Source organism: Loa loa, assembly GCF_000183805.2.
Source record: "Loa loa unplaced genomic scaffold supercont3.75, whole genome shotgun sequence".
Classification (NCBI taxonomy): domain Eukaryota; kingdom Metazoa; phylum Nematoda; class Chromadorea; order Rhabditida; family Onchocercidae; genus Loa; species Loa loa.
This window is the reverse complement of record NW_018108255.1, coordinates 84,321-99,519: the sequence shown is the minus strand read 5'-3', so window position 1 is coordinate 99,519 and position 15,199 is coordinate 84,321. Positions and strand designations below refer to the sequence as shown.

Below are 15,199 nucleotides of genomic sequence, written 5' to 3'. Positions count from 1 at the left end.
CTAAAGCAACATTTGATTATATTCAAACACAGAATACCGTCTTGATATTTCAAAACAAACAAAAAGAAATTATGCTATATTAATACTAGCCTGACTTTAAGGAAGTGTGATCTTTTTGACCAGTAAATGCAGGAAGCATACAGTTTCATAAAAAGTTAACAAAAAGTAAGCCTTTACTTAGTTTGATTACAACTTAATAATATCGGGTCACCCTAGTATAATAATTGGAATGTAAGATCTATCCATCTACGTCGTAAAGCAATAGAAGTAAAATCTAAAAGAGAAATGAAAATCACTTAAGTTCCAGATTTAAAATTTGTCCCACTAATAATTTATTCAATTGCCAACTTTATAAAAAAATAAACATGAATGCGAAAGTATTAGTAGAAATAAAAAAGCATTTAAAAATTGGTAAGGAAAGTTTTTTAAACTTTTTCGAATTTTTTTATCATCAAGACCGACTAACCACTTGTAAATCAATCTTGACATCCATCTCACTATCTTTTTCATTGACTATTAACCTATTGTATTTTATAAAAAGTAATGTTCATTAAATGATGAATGGAATAAGCCTTACATATGTAACTTAAACTCTTTTCTAGTACACTTTAATCAGCTGTATAGTCTGAGCTTTAAATTTAATCCAAGATAATCTCTGCTTGAATGAAGCATTTATAAAGTACTCGCAGTGCTCATATCGAATATATGCCAAACAAACCCATTCATTATCGACCATCCTGCAGCATCTTCCGTGCACTGTAATTGAATTTTCTTCCGGATTAACGAACGAAAAAGACATACAATAACCGGAACACATATTCACATTTACCGCAACTAGATCACATCCCGGTTCGTCGATGACATATTGCGTACCTGAAAGCATTAAGAAATGAAATCAAAATTTGATATTAGCTCCAAAAGGGAAAAAGTAAACAGGGTAGAGGAAGCAAGCAAAACGGTTATTCAAAAGATTATTGACAAAAGCGAACCTCAAATCTTTCGAAATAAAAAAAACTGAATTTCTGGGCCACTTCATTGTTAGCATCTTTATTGATGGGTTTTATAGGTACGGTAATTTTTTAAGCTCTTTTTTTTTTAGTGAAATTTAAGCAAACCGTGTTTTCGGCATCCTGATTTAATAACAGCAGAATATGCGGAAAATGTTGTGAACGTCAATAGCAACACTATAAGCAGATGTCGCTTCAGTATAAATGAAAATGAGATTGAAGAAATTAAGTGGTGTGTATCCGTTCGTATGGGTATTGCCGGCACCGGGATCGAACCTAAGGTTGAAGCCAGTTCCGTTTTCTGCATTAATCATATGGTGAAGCTGCAATTATATCATTTGGGGAGTCTCGCGGCCGATATTACTAGCTAAATCCTTTGCTGATACCTCCAACGCCCGACACCTCGATCTTAGCTCTTATTAGAATACCAAAGTTCTTGACATTATACCTAACTCCTGATGTTAATATCCACACATTACAAATCACTTAAAACATTAAGAGTAAGCTCTCGGTCTTCCCCACTTCCGTTTCAGCCACTTAACTCCGTGTAGTAAGTTTTATAATCTTTTTTTATGGGTTCATATCAAACTATAATAAAATTTGAGATATTCAATTTATTTGACCAACTGTTTGATTCAAGGCTCAAGAAAAATTTACTGCACTTGTATAAGCTAGCTTAAGAGAATGAGCTAGCCAAAAAGTGTTCCAGAAACTTATGAGTTAAAAAAGTCAAAATAATCTATGGACTAGATTACAGGCTGCTGAATTTCACAATCCTAGCTCACCTGGATATGGTGTAATCATCTGTTAAGCATTCAAATAATATAAAGAGAAATTTTACATATGCGGCAGTGAAAAAATGGATAAAGTGAAGTACATGCCCAACTTTTCCAAAAAGCTGTAAGTCGGAAATCTGTTATATTATGAATGTTCCCACAATCTGGACCACTTGCCTGAAAGACTTTATTTGTACTGTTCTTGATTAGGCTAACAGTTGCTGTCACCCACGTAAGAATATAATAGTTCTCCCGTGATAGGCAATGATGGAAAGAGCAACTGTTGGAAGAAACTGCAAACTCTTACTTCAGTGACTAGACAGCTACCCGCATGCTAGAAAATTTTGCTACCTAAATAAGCGCTGAATAACAGTTACGAAGAATTGTTGCACCTGCAGTTAAAATGTAAATGGCAAGGCAAATGGTAATTGAAGGTAACTCAGACTTTCTGGAAGCTGTAGATCGACACTCCACCATTTCCTCCATTACTTTTGAGGTCAAATCTACTTGTGCGAGAATTCTGGAGAATGCACACCGCTTGCAAGAACTTAGTGAGCGAATGAATCGACTTCAGATAGCTTTATACATATTGAATAAAGCGCCACAGAGATAACAACCCACATTCACTTACTGGTGACAATTCCCAATCTCATCAAGGACCGAATGCAGGCACCTATACAGAACAAGATAAGTCTTGGAGTCACGAATTCTTCAAAAGGTTTAGATTTCGTTTTCCATTTCGAAGTCAGTGCTTTGTTTACATTCCTAAATCATTCTTTGCATAAATGCCTATTAGATCACCACGATTTCGTCCAAAAAGTTCGGAAACATTGAGGGAAAAAGAAAGAAAAAAATAGTCCCTAGATTGATGACAACGAGAAAATGGTGAATTACTGCCCAACACATTTTAAGGATATTGCACAAATTGTTCATTTTTACCTTCTCATTTTATTACAGATCATCCAGCATTCAGTAGCATTGTTCTAAGATATCCAGAATACGGCTTTTTTTAGGCAAATTAATATGGTTTTCTTTTTAGCAAAGTTCAATAATCGTTTCAAATCCTGAAGAAGACACTAACTCTTGCTGCAATTTTGAAGAAATAGAAGTGGAGACATATAGACCTGACATTTGTTAGAGCACTCATGAAAATGACCGTTAGCAAATGACCTTTCAAAAAAAAAAAAAAGAATTTCTTTCACACTTTCTTGGTAGATAAGACTGACATTCTTCATGAAGTGTTTTTGTAGTGGTCAATTATCTAGATGGAACAGCACGGGTTAGTGAAACTTCTGATCATGGAATAATAACTGACAGCAGCCTATGATAAAGCATCGAATAGGATTAGACTGTGATGCATCTCGAATTTAAGTATTCAAACAGCATTTGAGAGATATACATATTTCAGTATTATCCGGAAAAGAAGAAATCTGAAATTTTGCGTTTGGATACTCTTGCAGTTGCAGGAGGTTTCCATCTCCGGTATGTTATGGAGTATATGCGAATGCGCCTCCTTCGTGACTATCCAATTTTTTATAACTTTAACGGGGATTGATTAGAATTTGAGTCCATTTATGGTTTCCGATTTCCGGTAACATCATAGCAGTGCTTCTAATTATTTCGTTCCCTTCATTGTTGAAAAAATCTAAATTTACTTTTTGTGGCCGCTTGACATTCCGAAAATTCGAAATGTTCGCATAAACTGCTGGAAGGAGTTGGACAGAATTCTCAAATAAAAAATACGGATTGAAAGTAAAGGAAAGAAGGTTGCTGTTTGAGGGGCTTTCTCCTTTTTGTTAAACCATTCGCCAAGTGAATTGAGCATTTAGACTTTATAGTTGAATAGTCACCATATGGTAAAATACATTTTTCCGGATAATTTAAATACAAATATCGTAATTGGTTCAGTTCAATATATAAATCACTTTCCTGATCGTTTCATCAGGAACCTTAGTTTCTTCGAATTTTTATGTTTGGAAGTAAGCTTTCATATCTAAAGCGAGTTTTCGTGTTCTTGAAAAAAGTTAGGCGGAATTTCTTCAGCCTCTCTTACTCGTTGTTGGATGGATGTAAAGCTTTTTTCTTCATTTTTATAATGAATATTTTGTATTCGCACTTTTTCACATAAGTTGAGAATTTGAGATACAACAAAAAAGCAACCTTCCTGATAAAGATACCACAGAACAACGTGTCATTCATACATTTCTGCAAATTCTTCCAGATTTTTGTCATCTATGCATACATAGCTTCTTCCATGTCTTGACATTGCCCTTCTACAGATGAAATTGAAACTGGAATCTTACTTCTATTAAGTTGTTATCCTTCCGATAGGAAGCGAATAATTCCCGATTTATGAACTGCCCTTTAAATACAAATAATCTTCCTCTTCCTTTTCTCCCGCTGATGGAATCTGCAGGAAAAGTCTTTTAAATATTTCTTCAATCTTCAATATCTCCTACCTATCTGTTTCATTCAGATCAAAAGGAAATCTTTGATTTCATAATTAGGCATTCTCCGTTGTGGGATGAACGGAATGTGTTATTAAAGTCTAGGAGTAAAACGCAAGGCAAAAAGTCAAGAACAAAGCTCTACCGACAAGTTTGGTAGTTAAAAAGTGAAAAAGATGTTATTTTTACTGGAAGCTTTTTAGCAGCAAATTCTTTATAACCAATAATCTGTGCTGGTTTCATTTACGTAAAACTTCTTGACACTGCTTTCACCCCTCCACGCTTCAAGCTAAATTTCATTTTTGCCTTTAGACCATTGCCAGTAATACTAAAATACCGAAGCACGATAGAATAAAATTAGTTTCTCAAGTACTTTTGTAAGTTATATCGGCAAAAACATGATGAATCGATGTTATCTGAAGTGGAAATCATTAGATATATCATCAACAAAATTTTAGTATTAGGTTTCGAAATAGATGGAGAAATAAATTTGAGAAAGTAGCACAACAGTAGAAATGCTTACCAATTAACTAAAAATTGAGGACCTCCAACTCATATTTATTACTACTCTAAGCTAACAATCATATTTGCCTTTTCGTATTAATGAAATGTTCTATTTGAATTGTATGAGATAGTTTCAGTCGATATGCTGACCGATTTTGTCTTGGAGTTTAATTAATTATAACGAGATTAAGTCAGTTAATTGTGTCACCAGAAATAGGGGTATTTTCTGAGAATCTGAATAACTAATTAATGTAATGTAAGACATATTTATAGCATCTTTAAGCTATCATTTGACGGAATGTTTGTATTCCAGTGATACGCTATTCAATTGAAATTCAACTGAAATCTCCAAATAAAGCAAAAAATCGAATAATTTGCAATTCTCAAGCACTGATGAAAACAGCTTAAACCGAATTCTTGCCCTCTTCTTGTTAGCCTTAAAATATAAGTGAAATACCAAACAGGGTTGTATAGAGAGAAATATGCACTGTAATAGATTGAGTAAAACGAAAATTAAGAAGGCTGTTCGTAACATAATGTGAAGTTAAGAAATGCCATGCAATGTCTTTTACTTCCCACCCTTCAATGGAGGAAATCAATATTTTACTAATATCATTCATTGGTTAAATGAAAGTGAACGTCATAGTTTGATAATGAAACTTCTCGTTTAAATAGGTGAGAAGAATAATAAACTGGAATTAAAATTCCAGTTTTTTATCTACTTGACCTTTTAAAAGAGGAATTGAGATTAAAAGTCAAGTTTATTATTTTGTTTAATCTATATGTCCAGCGATCCTGAACTTATTTTTTCGTAGAGTGTCATGTACAGCAATTATTGAAAAAGCCTGCAAGCAACAGTTAATTGGTAAGATATGGCTTCATTTGCTGCTGTTGTTACTCGTAAAAGAGGAATTTAGTCGTAAAAATAAAATAATCTTATAGTTCCTAAAGAAATCTGTAAAAACCCAGTCGATAATTGAATCTAACTTCATTTTAGACTTAGAGAAGCTCAGGAATAGTGCAAAAACTCAAACCAGGGCACTCAACCAGTGTTGTTATAAAAACATACATTCCTTAAATCCAAGATTTCTTCATCAAATCTATTAATCCGAAGTGAATTGTGGAAAAAAAGAAGCTCTTAAAACTTGATATCTCAGCAATGAGTATTCAGTTGGAAAGGAACTGGATTGATGCAAGCATCATCTATAACACCTAGAAATTGAAATCATCTGCTCAATTCTATGTGAAATCGAATCAGCAGTGGATAAAATAGATAAGAAACACGGAGTTTCAGTATGGTCCACTGTTCTCCTCCCATTCTTTAAAGAGCAATGATGAGTTGGATAAATACTGCCCTCCTTCATACACGCACATGAAGACGAAATGAATGGAATGTGACAACCTTAATTGTTTTCCCATTCTGCAAACAATCAACTGACCTTTGGCCTTCTCGGCAACTGCAAATATGTTTCTCAAATCTCAAAACAAATAAAGAAATGGACCACTGGTCATGCTAAAAATCTCTAAGCTATTTCTTGATCATTAACTGCAACTTGAATTTTCTTAAGATCTCGATAATTTCTTATTTGTGGGTTAAAATATTCAAAAAAAAGGAACTACGTGAAGAGTGGGAAATCTACTACATATGTTACTTTTTAATGCCTAAATAGCTTCTCATCTACCAAGACGCCTTATCATACCGTAGGATATGTGAAAGGAAAAAGTAAAGAAAGCATCCTCTGTGCATGGCATGCATAAAAGTTGTAAAGGTCCAAATGTAATCAATACATTAGAATGCCTTTGCAAATACGGCATAGTGAAATTCACAGAGTTATTGCTCCATAGGTAAATCCTTAAGCTGAAAGAGTTCGAAGTGACTTCCACTATCACTGTTTTGTTGACAAGATGTGCAACGAAAGGACAGACAGCACATAGAAACCTCCCCTAACTATTCGTAACCTTTAATGAAACAACCAGATCTTCATGAAATCGATAAAACAAAACTTTACTTCAACTTTGTACTTGAACTTTCGCAATGAAACACTAGTGTTAGAAATTGAAAGCTGTAAAGAACACTAAAAGATTAGCAAAATTATATACTGAAAGCAAAAATAAATAATCATTCCAAATGCTTGTTACGAAATAATGGGAGCTACCAAACGAGCAGTAAACCTTCGTAAAAGCGTTCTAGACGATTCAGGACGAAAAAGTAAAATTAAAACTATGAAAACGTCATTTCCAAGTTGGCTGGAAAGAACGGGGAAACAATCTTGGGAATTTCTTTCTAATTCAAGAAACCATTCAACAATAACAACAAAACATTCATTCAAACGACTATTCAGTCATCTTCCCGGAATCAGTTAATGTCTTTTTTTAATCATGATTTCTCCCTTTCTCTTTTTGTTTTCGAAAATATAGCGTCATCGAATCTCCCAAACTCCTATTATAAACTTTGGCCTGACAAAATAAATATAGATAGAAATATTCTTGATGACAGTTAATACCTCATGAAATACTTCATAATGAAAGCTTCCAACGTTAATTCCACCAATACATTTTTCAAATTTCATCATCGCACTGTTTTAACAATATAACCATAACCGAGCTTCTTCGATTTCTACATCCAGGAGTATACCATAATCAGGCTAATAGCGTCAGTAAGTCCAATGTTGGATAATGATGGATTTTGACAAGACCTTTCCGCTCGTACCTTTGTCCTTAAAGCCCAATTAAATATGCATTCTAAAAAATACTGGGAACTTTTGAAATTCTATTAAGTCGATTATGAATTTGATTCCAAATAAATTCTTCCTTTACCTTTTAATCATATACACTACGAATAACTCCTATTAAAGAGATGAAGCTTATGAAACAGCAATAGTATCTTAGAATACTTGATATCGCGTGCACGCGAGTTTATGCGCCCACAAATCATTCAAATATACAGGATTGCCTTTCAATTTTCTCATTGAGGTATTATGCTTAAAAATCATACTAGTTCGATGGTCTTGAATCACCTAACATATGATAATAGTTTTTTGACTTACTTGGAGCTTTCGAGAACAACACTGCAACGTGATATCCAATGAGAAGTTCGTGAAGAAGTCTTACAAATATCTGACGCAATGTATTATTTGATTAGTTGTTATTTCTCATGGCAATAAGGGAATGACATAGGTAATCTCACATATCAAGGACACTTTGAAGTTCCAAAATGAAATTCGTAAATATTGAAGTAGAACTTGTTTGATTTAATGGAAATGAATTAGCTACTTACTGGAAGAAGCATAAATTAACATCAGTGGTAAATTTCAGAATATATTCAGTAAAATCCTATCATTGTATATGTTAATGCTAACTATGAGAAACAATAGATTTAGAATTTACACGCACAGCTAGCTTAAAGGTGAAGATTTTGGAATTGAACAAAGTCATATCTAAAGATAAGAAATGAGAAAAAAGTTCGAACAACAAGAAAAAATATTAGGAACACTTTAAAAATTTGGGAGTGAGTCTTACTCTCTCTTTCACTAAAACCTATTCACCAGCAGATTGAAACGGCAGAATTAAAGGTTTGAACTAAAGTTTACTTCAGAAATCTCCAGTATACGGCTACGCCTGACATGAAATCTTTCAGTCAGGAAATAAACATTAGGCTAATTTATATGACAAATTTAGTGAGAGATATATCGTCGCAGTATACAAAAAAAAAAAAGAAAAAAACTACGGTATATGTAACATTCGCAATATGGAGATGGAGAAGCCTGCAAACTTATTTTCTGTACCAATTCTAAATTTCTTCATTTTTGTCAACAGACAAATGTATAAGCAATACATAAGCATTACAAAATACACTGAATAGTTCGAATTAATAATCATAATATTTGTGAGAATTATAATTCGTCGATAATGGAGTTTTTAGAAACATTGTGTCAACTACCAGGGATATTTGACAATCGCCAGTTATTGCTGAAGTCAACTTTGTCCCAGACGATGCTCGTTTTGAATTTCCATTTCGCGAGATAATCCTGATGATGTTGAAGCCTTCGGTGATATGATTTTCTGCAATGTGAAGTGAACGATAAAATAATGGATGACAAGTTAGCAAACCTTATTTTATAAAGTAAGAAAAAGGATACACCTCACTTACAGATAAAATTCTCGAGCTACATTCGTCCATCTTGTATTCTAATTCAATTCCTGGAATAGTACACAGAGGAGGTGTGATGAACTCCTCCAGACCTTCACAACTCTTTTTTTCACTGTCATTATCGTCATTTACTGCTTTTCGCTCTTTGTTTTCTGAAATACAAGGAAACAAATGATGAGAATAAAAAAGCAATTTGGAAACTGCTTAGGTTTCTGGTTTCTGATAGACAGAAAAAATTTTGGGATTGTTTTCTGAAGTCACTTTTAAAGCTGTAAGCAATTCGTAAAGCTTCACCGTTATCATTTATTTCTAGCAAATCTTTCCTTAACATCTCAATGTTATGCCCAACATTTGGAAAAATGTGATTCACAAATATTTGGAAAATCAAAGCTTTTGCTTTTTGCTTGTATTTTTGTCACCAACTCCAATAGCTGACCGAAAAGGTCAATGTTGCTATATTTGGGTCTTCTGGATCGTTGCAACGACTTCCATTTTGGTTGAACAGATTGTAGCGAAATCTTTTCAGAAAACATCCAGTCTTCACTGGAACAAAAAGATTCCTCCGATTCCTCGCCTATGATTTTTGATATTGAGTGCATTGGTATTTATTGTAAAAGTATTTTATTTGTAGTTTTCAAATGTTTCCTGGATGTAGAAACGTGGTTTTGCAAATTCTGAAGAATAAATTTAAAAGCTATGATATGACCATCAGAATATAAAGTGGTAGAATATAAGATGTCTTTAACAGGACAAAAATCTTTACTTGATGCATTGTCAAAGCAAAGCTCGTGCCGATTAATTATTCTAGTCTTTTCCTGGCTCGGTTCATTGGTGCTTGCTTCGTTATTTTGGAAATCACTGGAAAAGTATGTGGTGAGGGAAGAAAATTGACTCAGATAGAATGAATAGGATGCACATCTGTAAGCTTCAACATTTCAACTATTTCTTTTACCATTGAAAATAGTAATTAAGTATCGGATTTAGAACAGTTGTAAGCGCAATTTGCATTTCCATCTACATTTCAGCATAATAAATATCGTAAGTGACAAATTTCAAGGTCAATCAGAGTTCCGGTGACAATGCTATAACATATAGGATGACTTGTAGAGTGGTTATCTGTGTGTGTGTGTGTGACCATGTCATATTTGTGGTCTCGAACCACAATTTCTTAATAAAGAGTTATCGAACTTAGTTATCGAAAGATACTAAGTTATCGAAAGAGTTATCGAAATAAAGAGTTATCGAACTTCTTGTTCGGGGAAATGAGAACAACATAATTCGAATACTTCTGTAGTGTCAGTTAAGCAACTTGTTCTACCAGTTTATCCTTTCTTCGAATCTTCAGCGACTGGTTGAAGATTAAGTTTTCAAATTGTGAGATGAAATTGGAAACGAAATGTTAATATATCTGCTATAAAAAACTGTTTCGCAAATCATCAGGCATAGAAATTTACCTAATTTAAATAATTAATTGTACAATAACAAATAGAACGTTATCTGATTTATCCCTAATGACTTTTTACAATGAAAACCAAAAACACTTGCCAGAAATAATCGCTGTGTTGAGATGGAAAGGATGACTGACAAATGCCTGAATTTTGCTGTCGCTCAGTATCCTAAAAAATGAAGTCTAATGATGATTCTTTGATGATGGCCCGTAACTCGAATTATTCATAGGTAAAGGCATCATCCTAAGCCATAATTTTTTGGGATTCAACCGTTCAAATTCAATGCACGATCTCGAGTGCGTGTATCATTTTATTCCCGGATATCAGTCACTTAAAATATCAAGTATGTGTAATACATTAATGAAATTCATAGCATCAAATTTTAAATCAAATAGAAATCGCTGTGCCTAATAAACAAAGTATTTCATTGAATATTTTATTTCGATATATTTCCTTATCTTTAATTCTGACATTAACTTCACTCAGTGCGTAAGAGGAATGGAGATTGTATGTGCAATTACATCATGAAGAGTAAAATTACTATCATAAAATTTTAAAAACCACGACAATGACCAGCAAAGGCAGATCGTATACTGCAATTTGTTCAAATCACTTCAAAATACAAACTTCTTTTCCATCGCTTTCGTCGCTTTCATCCGAATTATTTATCGTAAGTTCAGCGAGCACTTGTCGAGTAACCTCTTGTCTTATTTCTTGCATAACATTTTGTGAAACTTGCCAACATGCTGCATTGTCTTCGTTCAGCGGAATGTTTTCCTATGATAACTCGAATATTTCTTTCTTTTTATTTAAAAGAAAACATCATTTTATGCTATGATCTCTCACTTCACTCAATCACTGACTAAAGAATTCAACATCTTGCATAACCACTCAATACTAAACTTACCCATACAAACGGAACACATTTCCGATAGATGATCCAAACATAAAAATGAAAATCTCCGAGATAAATTACAGAAAGCATTTTGAATCCTATCAAATTTTGGAATTCAAATCACTACTTTTTACCTTATTCCAATTCCTCTGATCGTCGTCCAGGGCCATTTTCTGGATTAATCCCCTCGGTTAACTGCAAAATTGAAAGTCATATTTTAATGCAATACGAAATAAACGATTTTCGACTGAAACATACCACCGTAAGAACAAGACAAGATGACCCTCTAAACAAATAAATAAGGGGGACTAGGAAAATTCATGGTGTTCTAAGGAGTATCTAACAAAGCAAAATTGCTTATTATCATGATTACCGTAATTATTAAACAATAGTAATAATGACAATAATAACGACAATTATAATAATAATAAATTATCAAATTATTCCTATCGTTATGACTGGAATTCTGGAACTTCAAAGTCGATTCCTAGCCCACGAGCCCAATTGTACTATTTTGTTCTGTTGTTCTGAAGACTCAAAAAGCTCGGCAAACCAAACCAAAGAACCCATTCTCACGGTCACTCAACAGTATGACAAAAAATATGAAAAATGTTTGGCGCCTTTTCCAAGAGAGAAGCAAGATCTGTCACCCTTCTCTCCACGAACATGCTTTGTCAAACCCTTTCTGATCACGTCTTGTCATCTTTCTCCTTCTATCGTTCCCCCTTCCCCCTCCCCCCCACCTTCCCACTCTTTCCTGTCACAGCTTACAACGTTCCTTTCCCGACTGTAATCATTTACTCGCTTCACTAACCGCAATAGCTTAAATTTCATTGACTTTAAAAGATGAGCTCTCTGTAAATGATTCCCAACATTTCTAATGATGTCAGAGGTTACAGTTTTATTTCTCATCATACCTTTCACTTCCAGTTTCTTTCTCCTTTTCAAGCTGATAAAACTCAAACTGAAAGAAGCCAAGAAATAGTTGGCTTTTTTAGGTAAAAATATTGGCTGAGGAAACTAATCATTCACCAATTAATTTCGGAACAAAAAAGAATTAAACGAGGGGAAGGTCTCAATAGGATAACTGAAGTAAACTCTAAAGAACTTTCTGGCTCGCACTTTATAGCTCATGCTCCGTGTAATTTACCTACTTATCAATCTTCTGCTTACTTTGTCAAATGCTATTAAGAATAAGACATCAAGCAATAGTAGTGAGATTCGATTAGAGAAAGGATTAACAATGAATTCATCAATATTGCTGCGAAGATGAATGTTGTTGTTCATCTCTGTTACAACAGCAGATGGTACTTGCTTGAATTATTTCATCGTCGTGGAATGTACATAACAGATGGCGAAGAAATGTAAGTTAAGGATAGGTTGGCAGATATGTTCCTCTGCGGGTTGTACAAGATGAAGCATACAAATCCAATCGTTTTGGTCTCTGACACTTTAAGAGACTTTTGTCTTGAGGAAGTATCATTAAAGAAGTTCGTCACATAATATCCAATTAATCAGATTTACATGATCACCATCGATGACTAGTGTCAACAGAAATGTTATAGCAGTGAACGGCATGAAATTAATTATATGTCACCAATAACATATCAGACAAACTCTCTTTCATATATGATATTAGGCATTGGTTTATTTTTGTCATAAGGGAAGAGAATTTCAATTTCTATTTGATATATATGAGGAACAAACAACTTTTTTGGTAAGCAATACCATAGCATAAATTTACATAGTAAAAGCTGTTGAGATGAATTAGTCAGTGGTACGAGAAACCATTAATGAATAAGATTTTTCATTATTAAACTGAGATTGCAAGGATGATTTGGTTTAGTTGAAATGATCAAAATAGTATTTTAATATATTATGCTAATTGCAGACATTAACCTAATTTGTATTTGTGTAGAAAAAAGGATAAGGTGAGGAGATAAAGAATATGATCCTGCTATAAGTGATAATCAAATAAAATGAAGGGAGTAATGAATCAAAGTTCCTTTCCGTCACAACAGTTATGAATAGCATAAAACCAGAGTTAAAAGACTTCTGCTCTCAAAACATACATGTATATCGGATCTCTCGTTTTCAAATCGATGGATGGCGCTGAATGATGGGCATATGACCCCTTCCCTGAGGATGGATATGATTTCGTATATATTCACCCCCCTCTTCTCTTTTTTTTTCTCGCAAAACTAATGTCATTGATAGCGATAACAGCAAAACTATATTGTCAACTTCAAAATCCTAAACCCGAACTGACAGCCCTTTCCTGAAACAATGAATTACCGTCCTCATGCCACATCTATATTGATGACAATAAAACGGGTTGTAAAACCCTCATCAAATTAACTTCGAAAATTTGAAGCACAAATGAATTTGTCAATTGTTAGGTTTTACAATTGAAAAGAAGGAAAGGAAAGCTATTGCAAATAAAAAATTATTTTCACAAGACCTTATTAAATATGAAAACTAGGGGAAGTAAACAATATCTAAGGTGTCACAGTAACCAATGATCAGTAGAAAGGAAGTCTAGGTGGACGAAGAACGGCTGTATAACGTGGTACCTAATAATAGACATTTCTGGAGGGAAAACAGAGAAGACAAAGAGGCAAACATTGTAGAAGTGAAGCTGATCCAGTGAGAGTAACACCGTATTGACCGATGATATCAATATCATTATATTCCGTGCTACATATCGCGCGACCTTACTGATCCTTTCCGTTTTCATAATTCCTCACCCTCATTTTGTCATTTGAAGCACTCTCTATTCCCAACTATCAGGTAACACACACTGTCAATCTTGAGTCCTCACAATGATGAGAAGTAATGCACGTCATTAATTTCACCCAGTAGGAATAACTTTGACTGTACTAGATTCATTTGCTTCCTAAAACTAGGATGACTATGAATCTTCAAAAACCGAAATCATTCTGAAATTTATTCGCTTTGAAATCGTGGTATGCCATCAACTGGAATTATCGGAAACGATGAGTGTTCAGTACGAGCAGAACTTTTATTCCCATAGCAATACATTTGAAATGCTATGTATAAACAAGTATCATCACATTCAGGAAGGCTCCACCCAGAAAAGGCTCATATATAACAAAGTAAGGATGCAATTGCCGAATTCTGGAATAAAAACAGTCTATAAACTTCTTAAACAATAACTTTAAATTATATTGCTGGGATTACTTTATCGTATATTTAGGAGGATCCATCACTTATACTGGAAATTCCACAGCGCTGAAAAAACAAATAAATATTCAATGCATATAACAAAGCTTGTTAACTATTCAAAAAATAATTCCTCAGGTTAAGGTCATCTTCGCCATGACCCAGGAGAATTTTAGTGAATTAATAATTATAGAAAATCTAACAAACGGAACGTCCTTACAAAAATTCGAACCAATTTCATAATGATGGAGCTGAGATATTACGATTCTCATACCGAGAATTGCATCAAGAGCCAAATCAAGCCAGTCAATATAAGGACACCATGAAGAAACTAACTTGTACCACCAAAGACTGGTTCTTAAAATTTACAATGAGTAGTATACCTGTAATGCAGCACCAAAGGCAACACCGGCAACGAGGAATAAAACTCGAATAAGCCAACTATGAAGTGAATTGGGCAATGGACGTCTTCGTTCTATTAGCAGTTTCAGGTATTTGAATTTTTTACTGGTAAATGGTGGATATCGCATGCTAAAATTAACGGTACACTGCACTTTATAATGTCTGTAATTAAGAGATTGTTAACACTCACTACAACAAACACTATCAGCAAAATAAGCAGCAGCAATTATAGCACTAATGAACTGAGCTAAGGTTTTTTAATTCTAAAATTCCTATAGATCTGTAAGAAAAGACCTATCACATACAAAAAACTTTGCATAACACAAATAACTCTCAAAATACTTGCATACAAAAACTTACGCAAACAACGCATCAGCAAAGAAACCC

The 15,199-nt window shown here is 33.9% G+C and overlaps 4 protein-coding genes across 4 annotated transcripts in view; 1 reads left to right on the top strand and 3 right to left on the bottom strand.

Annotated features, from left to right (window-relative positions):
• The window catches only part of LOAG_07357 (hypothetical protein), a 3,241-nt gene extending 957 nt beyond the window's left edge, over window positions 1–2,284 (bottom strand). The window contains exons 1-4 of the mRNA XM_020447402.1: window positions 2,229–2,284; window positions 1,793–1,960; window positions 1,116–1,330; window positions 719–873 (exon numbers count right to left, since the gene is read on the bottom strand). Coding sequence (XP_020302363.1) covers window positions 719–873; window positions 1,116–1,314 — 354 coding nt within the window. The 5' untranslated portion in view covers window positions 1,315–1,330; window positions 1,793–1,960; window positions 2,229–2,284. The remainder of the gene's footprint in view (window positions 1–718; window positions 874–1,115; window positions 1,331–1,792; window positions 1,961–2,228) is intronic.
• Window positions 2,193–3,338, top strand: LOAG_07356 (hypothetical protein; the record flags this gene model as incomplete). The annotated part of the gene is made up of 3 exons (XM_003142889.1): window positions 2,193–2,334; window positions 3,034–3,062; window positions 3,192–3,338. 3 exons carry the CDS (start codon window positions 2,193–2,195, stop codon window positions 3,336–3,338), a joined length of 318 nt encoding a protein of 105 aa, XP_003142937.1.
• Window positions 3,339–8,617: 5,279 nt separating this feature from the next.
• LOAG_17436 (hypothetical protein) lies at window positions 8,618–11,428 on the bottom strand. Its single transcript, XM_020450100.1, has 7 exons — window positions 11,362–11,428; window positions 10,960–11,109; window positions 10,430–10,500; window positions 9,648–9,742; window positions 9,321–9,458; window positions 8,885–9,036; window positions 8,618–8,796 (listed from the first exon to the last, which is right to left on the bottom strand). The coding sequence occupies exons 1-7, from the start codon at window positions 11,395–11,397 to the stop codon at window positions 8,710–8,712; spliced, it is 729 nt and encodes a 242-aa protein (XP_020306274.1). The 5' UTR covers window positions 11,398–11,428; the 3' UTR covers window positions 8,618–8,709.
• A 3,012-nt stretch (window positions 11,429–14,440) lies between these two features.
• The window catches only part of LOAG_07638 (aldehyde dehydrogenase 4), a gene marked incomplete at both ends in the record, with an annotated part of 5,272 nt that continues 4,513 nt past the window's right edge, over window positions 14,441–15,199 (bottom strand). The window contains 2 exons of the mRNA XM_020447498.1: window positions 14,441–14,479; window positions 14,794–14,941. Coding sequence (XP_020302280.1) covers window positions 14,441–14,479; window positions 14,794–14,941 — 187 coding nt within the window. The remainder of the gene's footprint in view (window positions 14,480–14,793; window positions 14,942–15,199) is intronic.